This window comes from Hyaena hyaena, unplaced genomic scaffold (genome assembly GCF_003009895.1).
Source record: "Hyaena hyaena isolate Hyena2069 unplaced genomic scaffold, ASM300989v1 scaffold_67, whole genome shotgun sequence".
NCBI lineage: Eukaryota > Metazoa > Chordata > Mammalia > Carnivora > Hyaenidae > Hyaena > Hyaena hyaena.
In genome coordinates, this window is record NW_024080699.1 from 2,195,224 (window position 1) to 2,207,642 (window position 12,419).

General features: G+C 47.8%; 1 protein-coding gene across 1 annotated transcript; it reads left to right on the top strand.

The window, feature by feature from the left end:
* The first annotated feature begins 3,371 nt into the window (after positions 1 to 3,371).
* Positions 3,372 to 12,056, top strand: CALM1 (calmodulin 1). Its single transcript, XM_039232540.1, has 6 exons — positions 3,372 to 3,586; positions 6,391 to 6,421; positions 7,376 to 7,519; positions 9,630 to 9,736; positions 10,162 to 10,297; positions 10,476 to 12,056. Exons 1-6 carry the CDS (start codon positions 3,584 to 3,586, stop codon positions 10,502 to 10,504), a joined length of 450 nt encoding a protein of 149 aa, XP_039088471.1. The 5' UTR covers positions 3,372 to 3,583; the 3' UTR covers positions 10,505 to 12,056.
* Positions 12,057 to 12,419: the final 363 nt, after the last annotated feature.

Below are 12,419 nucleotides of genomic sequence, written 5' to 3' on the forward strand. Positions count from 1 at the left end.
TGTTTCAGAGTCTGTGACTCCCTCTCTCTCTGACCCTCCCCTGCTCACGCTGTCTCTCTCTCTCTCCTAGAAATAAATAAAACATTAAAAAAAAATTAAGATTTTATTTTTAAGTAATCCCTACATCCAACATGGGGCTTGAACTTGCAACCCTGAGATCAAGAATTACATGCTCTTCTGACTGAGCCAGCCAGGTGTCCCTGATATGTATATTTTATTTTATTTTATTATTTTATAATGTTTATTTTTGAGAGAGACAGAGTGTAGGCGGGGGAGGGGCAGAGAGAGAGGGAGACAGAATTCGAAGCAGGTTCCAGGCTGAGCTGTCAGCACAGAGCCCGATGTGGGGCTCAAACTCACTAACTGTGAGATGATCTGAGCTGAAGTCAAAAGGCTTAACAAACTGAGCCACCCATGTGTCCCGATATGTATATATTTTTTTCCGATATGTATATTTTATAATCATATGTATTATAATCTCAGCCACAGGGTTTTCTAGTTGGAAGGAATTTATAGATCAAGTCCAAACTTTTGTTTTATCTTTGAGTATGTATGATTTTTACATTTGTATTCTTTTTGTCAGACTCAGGGTCTGACAGAGTGATGGAGTGGTGGAGTGATCTGGTTAATGACAGAAATGATATTCCAATCTGAGAGTCCTGGCTTGGGGCTGCATTCTTTTTGTCTTCCATGCAACATTATTTTATTTAAATAATAACAATGATAATAACCATTTCCTCTCAATATCATGAGATATTCCATAGGTTCTGGGTTCTCAGGAATTATGATATCACAATAATGTGGCTTATTTTCCTGATTGATCTCTCCATAAATTAGGAAGTTTACTGACTTCAAAGAGTCTATTTGACTTCAATGAAAACCCAGTGATCATCTAGACAGAAGAATCTGCTTCAAGAAATAGGCAAATTCTTCACATTGTACATGTTAAGTTTTCAGATATTGATTTCACTAATATATAATCTGATCTTAGAGCCCCTGTGCAAAGGCCCGTGCTCTATTTTATATTCCATCATTGACTCACAGTAAGTTCTTGGGCAAGTCACTGACCTTCTCAAATTTCAGTGTGTCAAACTAGCCAAAAAACTGAGTGAAGCATGACCTCACTACAAACTGAGTAGACATGAAAGGTGAGATGCGCTTTGATACATTAAAGAATTACTAAAAGAGAACTTAAGCTAGTAAAACATAAAGAATCATAATAATGAATTTCACTATAATAAAAGTGTTCTAAAATGTATGCGTTTTAGCAAGCAAAGTCATGAAAAAGTTTCAAAGTATTTAATTTGGGTGAAATTGTGTAAATGACAGCGGGAGAATATAATTTTCAAAATATTATTTGCAAAACCATGGCTTGTAGCAATTTAAGCAAAACAATTATAAGGAATGGAAGATGGAAGCTAGTGAATCCTCAATAATTAAATGCACTTCATTTCTAGGCTGTTATTTCCCCTTATACGATGTATATTGTATTTTAAAGTATTTCACTAACTACCATATGAAGAACCTGACAAGAGAATACAAATAACCTAGCAATGAAGCGGTTTTAAGATGTGTTTAGCCATTTAGATTTGTAACTCACCAGATTACTGAATATTCTTTAAATTGATTTTCTATTAGTGCCTTTTTCTCTCTCTTCCTAATTCCAACTCTCCCACTGATACATACACTTTATTCCCACTCAGGTCCCCCCCCTCCCCTGCAACAAACCTAAACAAACACAAGTTGAAGATGAAGATGAGGAAGAAAGAAGGGGAGGGGGTTAGGGGGAGGAGGAGGAAGAAGAAGAGGATGATGATGATGACGATGATGATGACTGGTAGATGTGTGAAGTGGATAATATCTTTCTGATCTGCAGAGAGAAGGCAACACCATTCCCTGGCTTGCTGCTGCAGCCTCTTTCAACAACAGGTTCACCCTTTCTGCAGCCATTTCAGAAAGAACAACTGGTAGAGCAGTTCACAGAGGTTACCCCAGAAGTCTGGTGGCATCTGCAATGTGCCTGAAGATTTTTCATTTTTTAAAAAATCATCTTTCTGCAAATTTTGTCAGAGCCAGAAACAAACATAACCATGGGAAGACCTTTCTAGCAGAGTTTGTCAATTACGCACTTTGCATTCTCTGATCAAGTAAGCGAATGATAAATTGGAACTGCTGCCCAGACCCTGTAAACAAAAGATCAAATTCTGTGCTCTGCCTTGGCAAGGAAACTAACTGCAGCATTTTGTCAAGATTCTTACAAGTGCTGATTTCAAACAAATTAACTGAAATTGTCCTTTTTCTAGTTTACAGAAAAAGAGAAAACATGAGTAAATTCAAAGATAAAATATTTTTAGGAAAGGAGCATAATCAAGATTGCACATTAAAGTATTATCCAGCTGCATTGTAGAGTCCATTTGTTCCAGCTCTAACCTAGGGGATTCTAAGTGCCTATTTTTCCCCCTTTCTTTTTATGGATTTATGAATAAAGATTTGAGCCTTCTCAGGACCAGGAAAATTAAAAAAATATATCAAAGCATGGGTTTTAAGGTCTATGGAAGATTTCACAGGTACATCAATTTCAGTAGGACTGGGGCCAGGATGAACAGTATTTTCCATAGGAAACAAAACGGGGGAGAGATCTTATTCAGGCATACAAAAAATACTCAGTGGAAACGTGAAAACATTAAAAGAAGACTGGCTAAGCATATGAGCATGACACAAATTTAGCAACTAAGCATACATCATTTGTTTCAGAAACTGCTTCACTTTTTTAAAAGAAAAAAACATCTGACCAATGCCTTGCGCGAGGAAAACTGCCGTGCCCCTTCCAGACCCTCCCCAAGGCAGCTGCGGTGTGCTGTCAGTTCCTCTGTCCCCAGCTCCTTGCCCCAGGACCTCCCGCAGCTCCCCGAACGGAAGGCGGCCAGCTGGGGACCCCGGGGCGCAAGGCCGGGGCGGGGGCGGGGTGCTGGCTGCCCCCGACAACCTGTAAAAGATGTGTGGTGAGGCGGGGGTGTCCCACAGGTGGAGGTGGGGCTCGGGTGAGAGGCGGACAGCTTCTCCTGTCCAGGGCCGTCCCAGGTCGGGGCTATGCAAACACTCCGCCCTTGAGAGTCCCCAGATGGGAGTCTCCGGAGATTCGTCGCTGCACCTGCCGCGGCCCCTGCCCCGAGACCTCGCGCCTCTCGCGGAACCCAACGCGTCCCGGGCCCCAGCCAGGGCCGGCGGCCGGCGCGCGGGAGCAGCGAGAGGCGGGGCGCGGTGGGGGCGGGGCCACGCGGGCAAGGCCCGGCCCCTCGCAGGGCCGCTCGGAGCGCGGCGACCGCGGCCGCGGCGGAGGGATACGGAGCGCCGTATATATACCGCGGGGAGCAGGCTCGCACTTCGGCAGTGGTGCTGGGAGCCTCGCGGGCGCGGCGCCGTTACTCGCAGTCGGGCGGCGGCAGCGGCACAGCGCTGAGCGCACACCGCACCTTAGCAGCAGCAGCAGCAGCAGCCGCCGCGGAGGCACCCCCGCCGTCTCAGCCTCTGCGCTGGTGCAGCCACCCTCGCTCTCTCTGCTCTTCCTCCCTTCGCTCGCACCATGGTAGGTCGGGAGTGGTAAACGGCGGCATAGCAGCTGCCTGCCCATGATTTCTTCCCAAAATTTTAGTTCAGCTCCCCCCCCTTTGGTTGGGGGGGGTTTCCTTTTTTCCGGGTGTTACGCAGCAACTGCGGTTAAGAAGGACGCGTTTCGGATTTGCATGCCGCTTTCCTTGGCCAGGGTTTCTTACTAGATTTTGGTTTCCTCTTGGAGCTGGACTTGGCCGTGGGCTGTCCGCGGGCAGGGGCTCCGGCCGCAGCAGCACCGGGGCCTTCCGCATCCACCTCCCTCCGCCCCCCCCCCCCAAAGCCCCGCAGCACTGCATCCAGCGCGCCGCACCCGGGCTTCCCGCAGCGCTGCGCCTGGGCCGGGGCCCGGCGGGGGGGCGGGCGGGGGAACCGGGCGGGGCCGGGCACTGGATCGCCCACCCCCCGCCCTCCTCCCCGGGCTCGGAGGCGGCGGGTCGGGAGGGCTGCAGAGAATGAATGGGCCCAAGCCAGCCGGTGGCGCACATTGCTCAGGCCGGGGCGCGGGGGGCTTCGTCTGCGTCCGCCTCCTCCCCCACCCGGGGACCCCGCTGGGTCGTCCTGGTCCTGACGCTCTCCCTCCTCCCTCCCGGGGGGCGCGGCGCGGGCGTGGGCTGGGAAGGAAGGAGCCGGGGAAGGGTGGGGTGGGGGCAGGAAGGCGAGGGGTGGGGGGCGGAGAGGGCGGAAGCGGCGGGCCGGCAAGCCCTGCGCCCGGGCGGGGCCCTGCGGTGTGGCCGGGGCTGGTGTCTCCTTGTTTCGCACCCCTGCAGCCCCCCACCCGGTGCGGCAGTGAAGGCGTGCGTGATCCTCGGTACACCGGGAGGTCCCTTCCCGCGGGAGGCGCTCGGCTCGCGCTAATTGGGGCGGGGGGGGCGGGGGAGGAGGGAGCTGGCGCGCGGCTCGGTTTCCATTAGAGACACAAAGTTTCTGCTCCAGGAGGAGGCGGCGGCGCGGCGGGCTCGCCGCCTGGGGGAGCAGAAGCGGGTGGGAGGCGCGGGGCGGGCTTGGCCCCCTCTCGTCGCGCGGTCCCCTAGCGGGGGTGGGAGTGGGGGGTGGCCTTGGCCTGGGAGGGGCGGTGTCCCCGCCGTGGGGCCGCCTCGCTCCTCCACACCCCGCCTGCCCGCGGGGCACGCACCCCTGCCTGGCCCCTCGCCACTTTGCAGTCCGCAGGGAGATGCCCTCCACGTTTCCGCTTTCTCTGCGGCCTCTAGATTGCCAGATGCGCCTGTGCGCCTCGCTGGGTGTGTTTTCTACAGCCCCCTTCCTCCCTTGGGCGGGCAGGGCTGACATCACTCACAGCGTTTTCTGGTTTGGCAGGGTGGGGAGGTTTGGGCACCTTTGCCCCTAGGTTGAGCGACTTGGGGGCCGTATTTCTTTGTCGAATAAGGCTGATGCTCCAACAAGAGAGGTTTGCGGTGAGGTGGGACTGTGCGCCCCCCCCCATGAGGTGACAGCTCTTGCGAGGTGTGGCATCGCTTCCTGTCGTACAAAGACAGATGTTGTCTTGACGTTACATAAATCATCGTGTCTCCTTTCGATATACAGAAAAGTGTCTTACTGGTGATGGGTGGAAAGGAAGGAAGACCCAATTCTAATATGAAAAAATAAGTTTCCCCCCAAATCAATATATTGGAACACCATTCTTATTGGTAAAGTTTTCATTTAAGAGTTTGAGTAAACATGACTTGGTTAGCTTTCTGTTAGGACTTTGTAGCTGGCTTCACTAGGCGTCCTTCATGAAAATAAAAATACATGGGCTCTCTCGGCGTTCTCAGATTCCCCTGGCTGGAGGCACAGGTACAGTGTTGCAGAAATCAGGCAATACAAGTGAGAATTATCTTCATGGCCATTACCGCCTCAAGTGAAGTGTTTATTACGAGCAGCTCTTGGTAGATTGGCAGAGTAAGTATTCTCTAGCAAAGTTAATAGAGACTCCTTTTCCAGAAAAGAGAAGATACAGCCTTATAATTGTGTACTTTCGTGTGTACTTAACGTTTGCAGTTTTCTAACAGCTCAGTTGTAGGATGGTTCCATTTTTTTCCTGGCTTCTTCCTCAAAGATAATTTGAGGGCATCAGCCATAATAAATGGTAGGCTTTTAAGACATAACTGCCTAATTTAAACAGAAAGCATTTATTACATGGAAATCAAGTTGGGTGGGGTAACCCATCGCCATATATTTATTTTTTCCCCCCACTTAATTGTGTCTCATAAAATAGATCTAAAAGCCTGTTAATCCACCCCAGTGCCATTATATAACGCCTATTTGGAGATTTTGGAGCGCCCGCAGCAATGCGCAAGGTGCGCTAAAAGCTTGCCCCCTGGACGCGATCGCTGTGGTGACAGCAGCATCAGACAGGGATCATTCTTGGATGGAATGGGGACTGCGGTGTCCCTGGCGCAGTAGGTGGCGCTCTTCTTTCTCAGAGCTTGAGGCTGCATCCTATGCGGTGTTGGCTTTTGCCACTAGAGGTGCCATTTTTCAAATGATGAACTGACCCTTAGGGAGACCTGCAAGCACACAACGAAGAATACCTAAAGTACCATGTTGTCACTTCTTTGTCACCCTTTGTTTTTAAAATAGCAGAAAGTGTTCCCTTTATTCTAATTGTTTTCGTTCAAGGGCAGTGCTGCCGTTTTTGGGGTGGTTGGCTTTTTTTTTTTTTTTAAGCTTGATTTTTTTTTTTTTGAAAGGTAAATATTAAAAGTATAATTGGGAAAACTGTGTTGCCCTCAGTCAACTCTTGTGTGCTGAGTTATTATCTCTTCTTTCTTTATGTAGGCCGATCAGCTGACCGAAGAGCAGATTGCTGGTAAGTTGATGACTCCAGGGAGTCCCAGCAGGCCAGAACGAGGCACGACTCAGTGTGGGGGACTTCTCTGACCCTTCCACCCCACCCCCCTATAATCTGAGCAGTTTTCTAGGAATTGATTTAAATGGGAACAAGATGCAGAAATATTTCGGTCAGGTGTGAATACCTTGCTGGTGGTTCAGAGGCAACGTGGAAGGAAGGGGGGGGTGGGAATGCTTGTGCCGCCCTGGAGCGTCTGAGCACTGTGGTGTTCAAGGTGCTGCACGTAACGAGACGGCACGCAGTCTGCTACTCACAGGTGCAGTTTAGAACTCTTAGGGCCCGGGTCTTTCAGTGATTCACCATGAAGGCTTGGGCTTGCTGTTTGAACACACATGGGAAAATGAGTGTTAAGACTACTGTAATAATCGGAAAGGGAGTTAGTTTGGATTCTTAGCTTTCAGTATTCCTTGGAGGACTTTTTTGAGGATGATTCACTTCAGGAAACCAGGAATATGCCTTTGCAGTGTTAAGTGCCACGTAGCGAGAACACCCCGGTGACCTGGGAATGCACGTTTCCAGGAACCCCTTCCTGTTGTTATGAGAGCAGGCGTTCTCGTGGCTGGAGACCTTTGACAGGAAGGGGCCTGACGGGAGCACGCATACCCATTTTCACTTGTCAGATTGGACTGAGGACTAACTGAAGTGTGTTTAAGCTTCATTTTCTTTAAAAACGTGAGACTACTATGGTGTTGTGGAACCGGTCGCCAGGAGCGGTATTTGTTTGACGGACTGCTGCCTGGAGGCCGGTCCAGTAGGACTATCATGGTCTATGTTTTAGCAGATAAAAGAGCAGGCAGTTTCGGACAGTACCCAAGCTTGGACGGTTTGCTTTGGCAAGCCCGCGGAAAGTGTGTTGTGCGAGGCTGGGTTGGATAACGACGTTCGTTCTAAAGGGTGCGCTTTTGTTTTCAGAGTTCAAGGAAGCTTTCTCCCTATTTGACAAAGATGGCGATGGCACCATCACCACAAAGGAACTTGGAACCGTCATGAGGTCACTGGGTCAGAACCCAACAGAAGCCGAATTGCAGGATATGATCAACGAGGTGGATGCTGACGGTGAGGGCTTAGACCTATGAACGTGCGCCAGCGTTGTGTAATTCAAGTTCAGACATGTCACAAGATTGTCTTTCAGGTCCCCAGAGCAAAGCAAATGCACAGCAGGCCTTTCGGTGGTTGCCTTACAGCCGTTGACAATGAAAATAGAAGACTATGGGCCTGCCTTTGGCCGTGCTCACTGTCTAGAACGTTTCCTGGATCAGATCGCTGAATTGTTCTTTTCTACTTGCCCGTGACCTACAGCTCAGTCTTTTATCAACTGGCCCATGAGTCTGCTCTGAGTCCTGTGGGGGAAGTAAGGAAAAAAAAAAAAAAAAATAGCCGTAGAGCTTTTAAAAAAGCTTACTGCCTGTCTCTAAGAGGAGTAGGAAGAAAAGGGTGGGAAAAGACCACCGTTAGAATTGAGGGCAGGCATGAGCTGTGGATGTGTTTATTACAGAGCATTTTAAGGATCGTGAAGCTTGGAGAGATGGGGTGCTTGATGACTGTTCGGAGTAGATTTCTAGAACCTACCAGAAGAAGATGAATAAGGTGCAGAGCAAGAAGGCACAAGCAGTAATCCCTGTAACAGTTGGTCACCAGTTGGTCATCCATTCCTCTGGACTCTAGAAGAGTGGACAGTAGACCTTTGATTGCTCATGTCCATGAGTAAACAATCTCTGAGCAGTCCCCTCTTGAAAAGAAATGTATTTTTGGAAACCGTATACACATGTACTGTATAACATTGTAGAACCTGGGTAATTTTTCGAAAGATGAACTAAGAATAAACAGTCTGGATCTAGACCTTATTCTAGATGATTGGCTTGATGGTAGCTATTTAAACAAATGGGGTATCATGAGGTGGTAAAGTAGACTTAAACTTGGCTGATCACCTACATTTCGAAGCAGGGGTTTAGGGTGAGCTCTTTAACAAGTGGTGTCAGCCCATTGGGGCTACTTTGAAGAGTTTTCATCCATGTTATGTTATTTTGGAAGAGACAGTGTTCATCTCTTTTGTTTGAGTGCTAAGGCCAACATGGAGTGGCCACCCCCTTTTTCATGTGAAGCCTGGAAAGCTGCTTAGGGACTCGCACTGGCAAAGTATATTGGGCCCTTAGATTGTATGGAACGAGGAGAGCGGAGTTGTCTCAGGCTACAGATTCTAGCGTTTGCAATGAAAGTGTGATGCCTGAGGATGTCTTCTCTGCATGGCTAGGAGATAGCATTTCAAATAATTTTTGTCTTGCATGAATATCATTAATGCTTTAAAAAGTTTCATTAATGCTTTAAAATTTTGGAGGCCAAATGACTTGAATGGATCTCTGAATTACTATTTTGATTTAAAGGTACTTGCTGGTGAAAATGAGTAACTTAACCTAAGGATTTTTTTTCCTCTCGTTTAATTTTGTTTGCATTTAATTCAAGTTACACTGTTAATCTGGTGGCTTGTCTTTTGGAGGTGGTTCACAGAACTCTTAGTTGTAGAGGGGAAGTTGTTGGGAATACTGGCTGTAGAACAGATTCTCCTGCACTGTTTTCCTAAAGGTTAACGGTCTGAGCTATGAAAACACTTCGAGCCTTACCCTTAATGGGAAAGAAACAAAGTTGTGGAGTTGGAGAGAAAACGATTTGGTGACTTACCATGTGGTTGAGAAACACCTTCTGGAGGAGACTTTGTGACGCTTTATGGTCCCCTCCCGCAATCCTTCCTTCTGTGAAAACATTTTGTCGTATTGGCAGGCTCGTTCCGGGCCTTTCCCAGCGTCACCGGCCAAGGCGACATTAGGGCCGAGTGATCTCCGAGGCCTCTCCCAGGAATGGAAGGGTGCTGTGTGCTCCTTCCTTTTGAACTGTACAGCCCCGGTTCAGTGGTCAGGATGCCACGTGTGGCATCATTAAATGCTATCCCAGGCACCAATAGCTCATTTGAAGCACATGAATCATGTGAAATTACTCTGCCAAGTATTTAAACAGTTTAGACTTATAAATGGCTTTACCTAATAAATAAAATAATTTACCAGTTGGTCCCAGGGAGTCTTCAGCCTTTCCATAAAGTGCTTTTAAGATGATCACTGCCGGGTAGCATTACTGGAGCACTTCTTTAATGTGAGCTTTTGTTTTTTAATTTAAGGTAATGGCACCATTGACTTCCCAGAATTTTTAACTATGATGGCTAGAAAAATGAAAGATACGGACAGTGAAGAAGAAATTCGTGAGGCATTCCGAGTCTTTGACAAGGTAATCCTGCATCTGTTTTACAGACGGTACTTACATATGGCTTTTTTTTTTTTCCTCTTGTTTCTAAAAGCTCTGACAATCTGTCCTGTAGCTAGAATGCTTAAAGCTAATTCCTGGGGCCCTTTCTCTCCTTTTCAAATACCCCGACTTCCTGCAGCAATCTTACTGGGTGAGAGTAAGCATAATAAGTAGTGGCGAATTCTGAGCCAAGTTCTTGATTGTTACTTTCGGATCGTTAGGTTTCGCCAAGCCAAGCCCCTGCATTTTCTAGGTCCACTGAGTGTATGCACGTAGTCTGGGGAGGGCGGGGGGCGCCGGAGATGTGCAGCAGGCTGGATGCAGAATTGGCAGCACTGGGAGAGGGCATGAGTAAGCCACAGACCTGCTCAGCCGCCGCGATCAGTAACCCTGCTCTGTGTTCCCAGGATGGCAATGGGTACATCAGTGCGGCAGAACTACGTCACGTCATGACAAACTTAGGAGAAAAACTAACAGATGAAGAAGTAGATGAAATGATCAGAGAAGCAGATATCGATGGAGATGGACAAGTCAACTATGAAGGTAAAATGTCATTTTTCCTTAGCTTGGTTTTGAATAGACCTCCCCTTGATGTCTGTCAACAAGTTAACTGCTTCGCTAGGCATTTTTATTTTTATTTTTTTAAGGCAGAATAGAGCTGTTGTGTTCATGAAAGCTACTTTTGAATATAACCCAAAGCTATGATTATTTGTCTTTTCAGAATTCGTACAGATGATGACTGCAAAGTGAAGACCTACTTTCAACTCCTTTTTTCCCCCCCTCTAGAAGAATCAAATTGAATCTTTTACTTACCTCTTGCAAAAAAAAAAAAAAAAGTTCATTTACTCATTCTGTTTCTATATAGCAAAACTGAATGTCAAAAGTACCTTCTGTCCACACACAAAATCTGCATGTATTGGTTGGTGGTCCTGTCCCCTAAAGACGAAGCGCTACACATCAGTTTTACGATATAAATACTTGTACTACCTTAACAATAAGGAAGCACTTAGTGGACTCCTTGCAGTTCCATTTGCTAACGATTACTGCACTGTTTGGGCTGGCCAGTTTTTCATGCATGCAGCTTGACGATTGAGCACAGTCAGGCCTTTGTATTAAAAACGAAAAAATGAAAAAACAAAAATTTAAAAAAGCCTATTCCACATGGGTTCTAGTTCAATTTGTTGAGTATAAATTGTCATCGCTGGTTTACCGAAAGCAAACCTTAAAAATTGGGTTACCTCGGGATGCTGTGCAGAAAAATGGGTGAAGGATAGACTGTCCGGACGCAGCCCCCCCAGAGCAGGGCGGCCCCCTGTACTCCCGCGCGCCCCCACCCGTGTGGTGACGGTGACATCCTGCCGGCATGCCGCGTGTGTGTTGGTTTTAGCGTTGTCCGCCTCGTGCCAGAGCGAGACAGGTGTCCGGCTGTCACCATTCACGCACATTTTTAAAAAGAAACCTTTACCAAGGGAGCATCTTTGGACTCTCTGTTTTTAAAACCTCCTGAACCGTGACTTGGAGCCCGCAGAGGTAGGCTGTGGCTGCGGACCCTTCAGCACAACCGTCAACATTGCTGTTCGAGAAAGTACAATAACGTCCATTCCAAGTTGTAAATGCTAGTCTTTTTTTTTTTTTTTCCAATAAAAAGACCATTAACTTAAAGTGGTGTTAAATGCTTTGTAAAGCTGAGATCTGAATGGGGACAAGGCAGTTGGAGGAGAAGATGGTACCATTTAATGCCCACAGCCCGGAATCAGGCTTCTTGCCCTCCCAACGTCACAGCACCGACCTCTGAGCCTGAGACCCTGCCTCAGTGCAGGCAGGTAGCAAGTGCTTCATCCTATCCTTGGGCATGTAGGTCTACCTGTATTTTCACTGGGGGGAGGTGGGGAGCAAGCCCTGGGGACTTTGTGATTATTCAGGCAGCGGAGCTCTTAAGGAAGGAAAAGAAAAAACAAACCCCACTTTTTCTCAAGCATGTACTTGGGTTCTGCCCAGTCGTGCTGCTGATTACCTGTTTTATGTAACTACTTGAGACCATCTGTGCAAGAGACCTGGTTTAGTGTGTCAGTAACTCGATCCTCGCTATGTGGTAGGAGCAGTCTGCGTGCCTAAGAGACACTACCGGTCACTTTTGATTGATGATTTTTAATTTATGCTACTTTCCTTAGCTTCCTTTTCCTTCTCCCCCTGCCCACACCCCAGTTGACACTTTGCTTTCTATCTCCCCCCGCCCCCAGCCCAGCTGACACTTTGCTTGCTTTCTCCCAAGTAGAACTAATGCTGGTCCCCAGCCTGAGAGTAAAAACTCCAGCCTGGAGGGAACTTTGTGTCTAATTATAAACCTGTAACCAAAACTGAGATGCTGGTACTGGTCTTTGCAATGGGATGGGCGTGCTTTAAAAGCCCCTTTAAAGACATCATGCATGTAGTGTAGGACTCTTGAAGTGAAGGCTGGATGTGCATTTTTCAGGGTGTTCACTGGTCCTATATTACCAGTAAAGAGATGGGCGTTTTGAGAGTTTTTGTGGGTGGTTTCAGTTTGCCTGGGAACAGCGGCAGGCTGCCAGCGAGGCAGCGAGAAGCTCTTGGCAGCCGAGTGGGTGCGTTCAGGGCTGATTTATAGAGACCCTTGGCTTCTCCCTCTCCTACTCCCTGTCTTTCT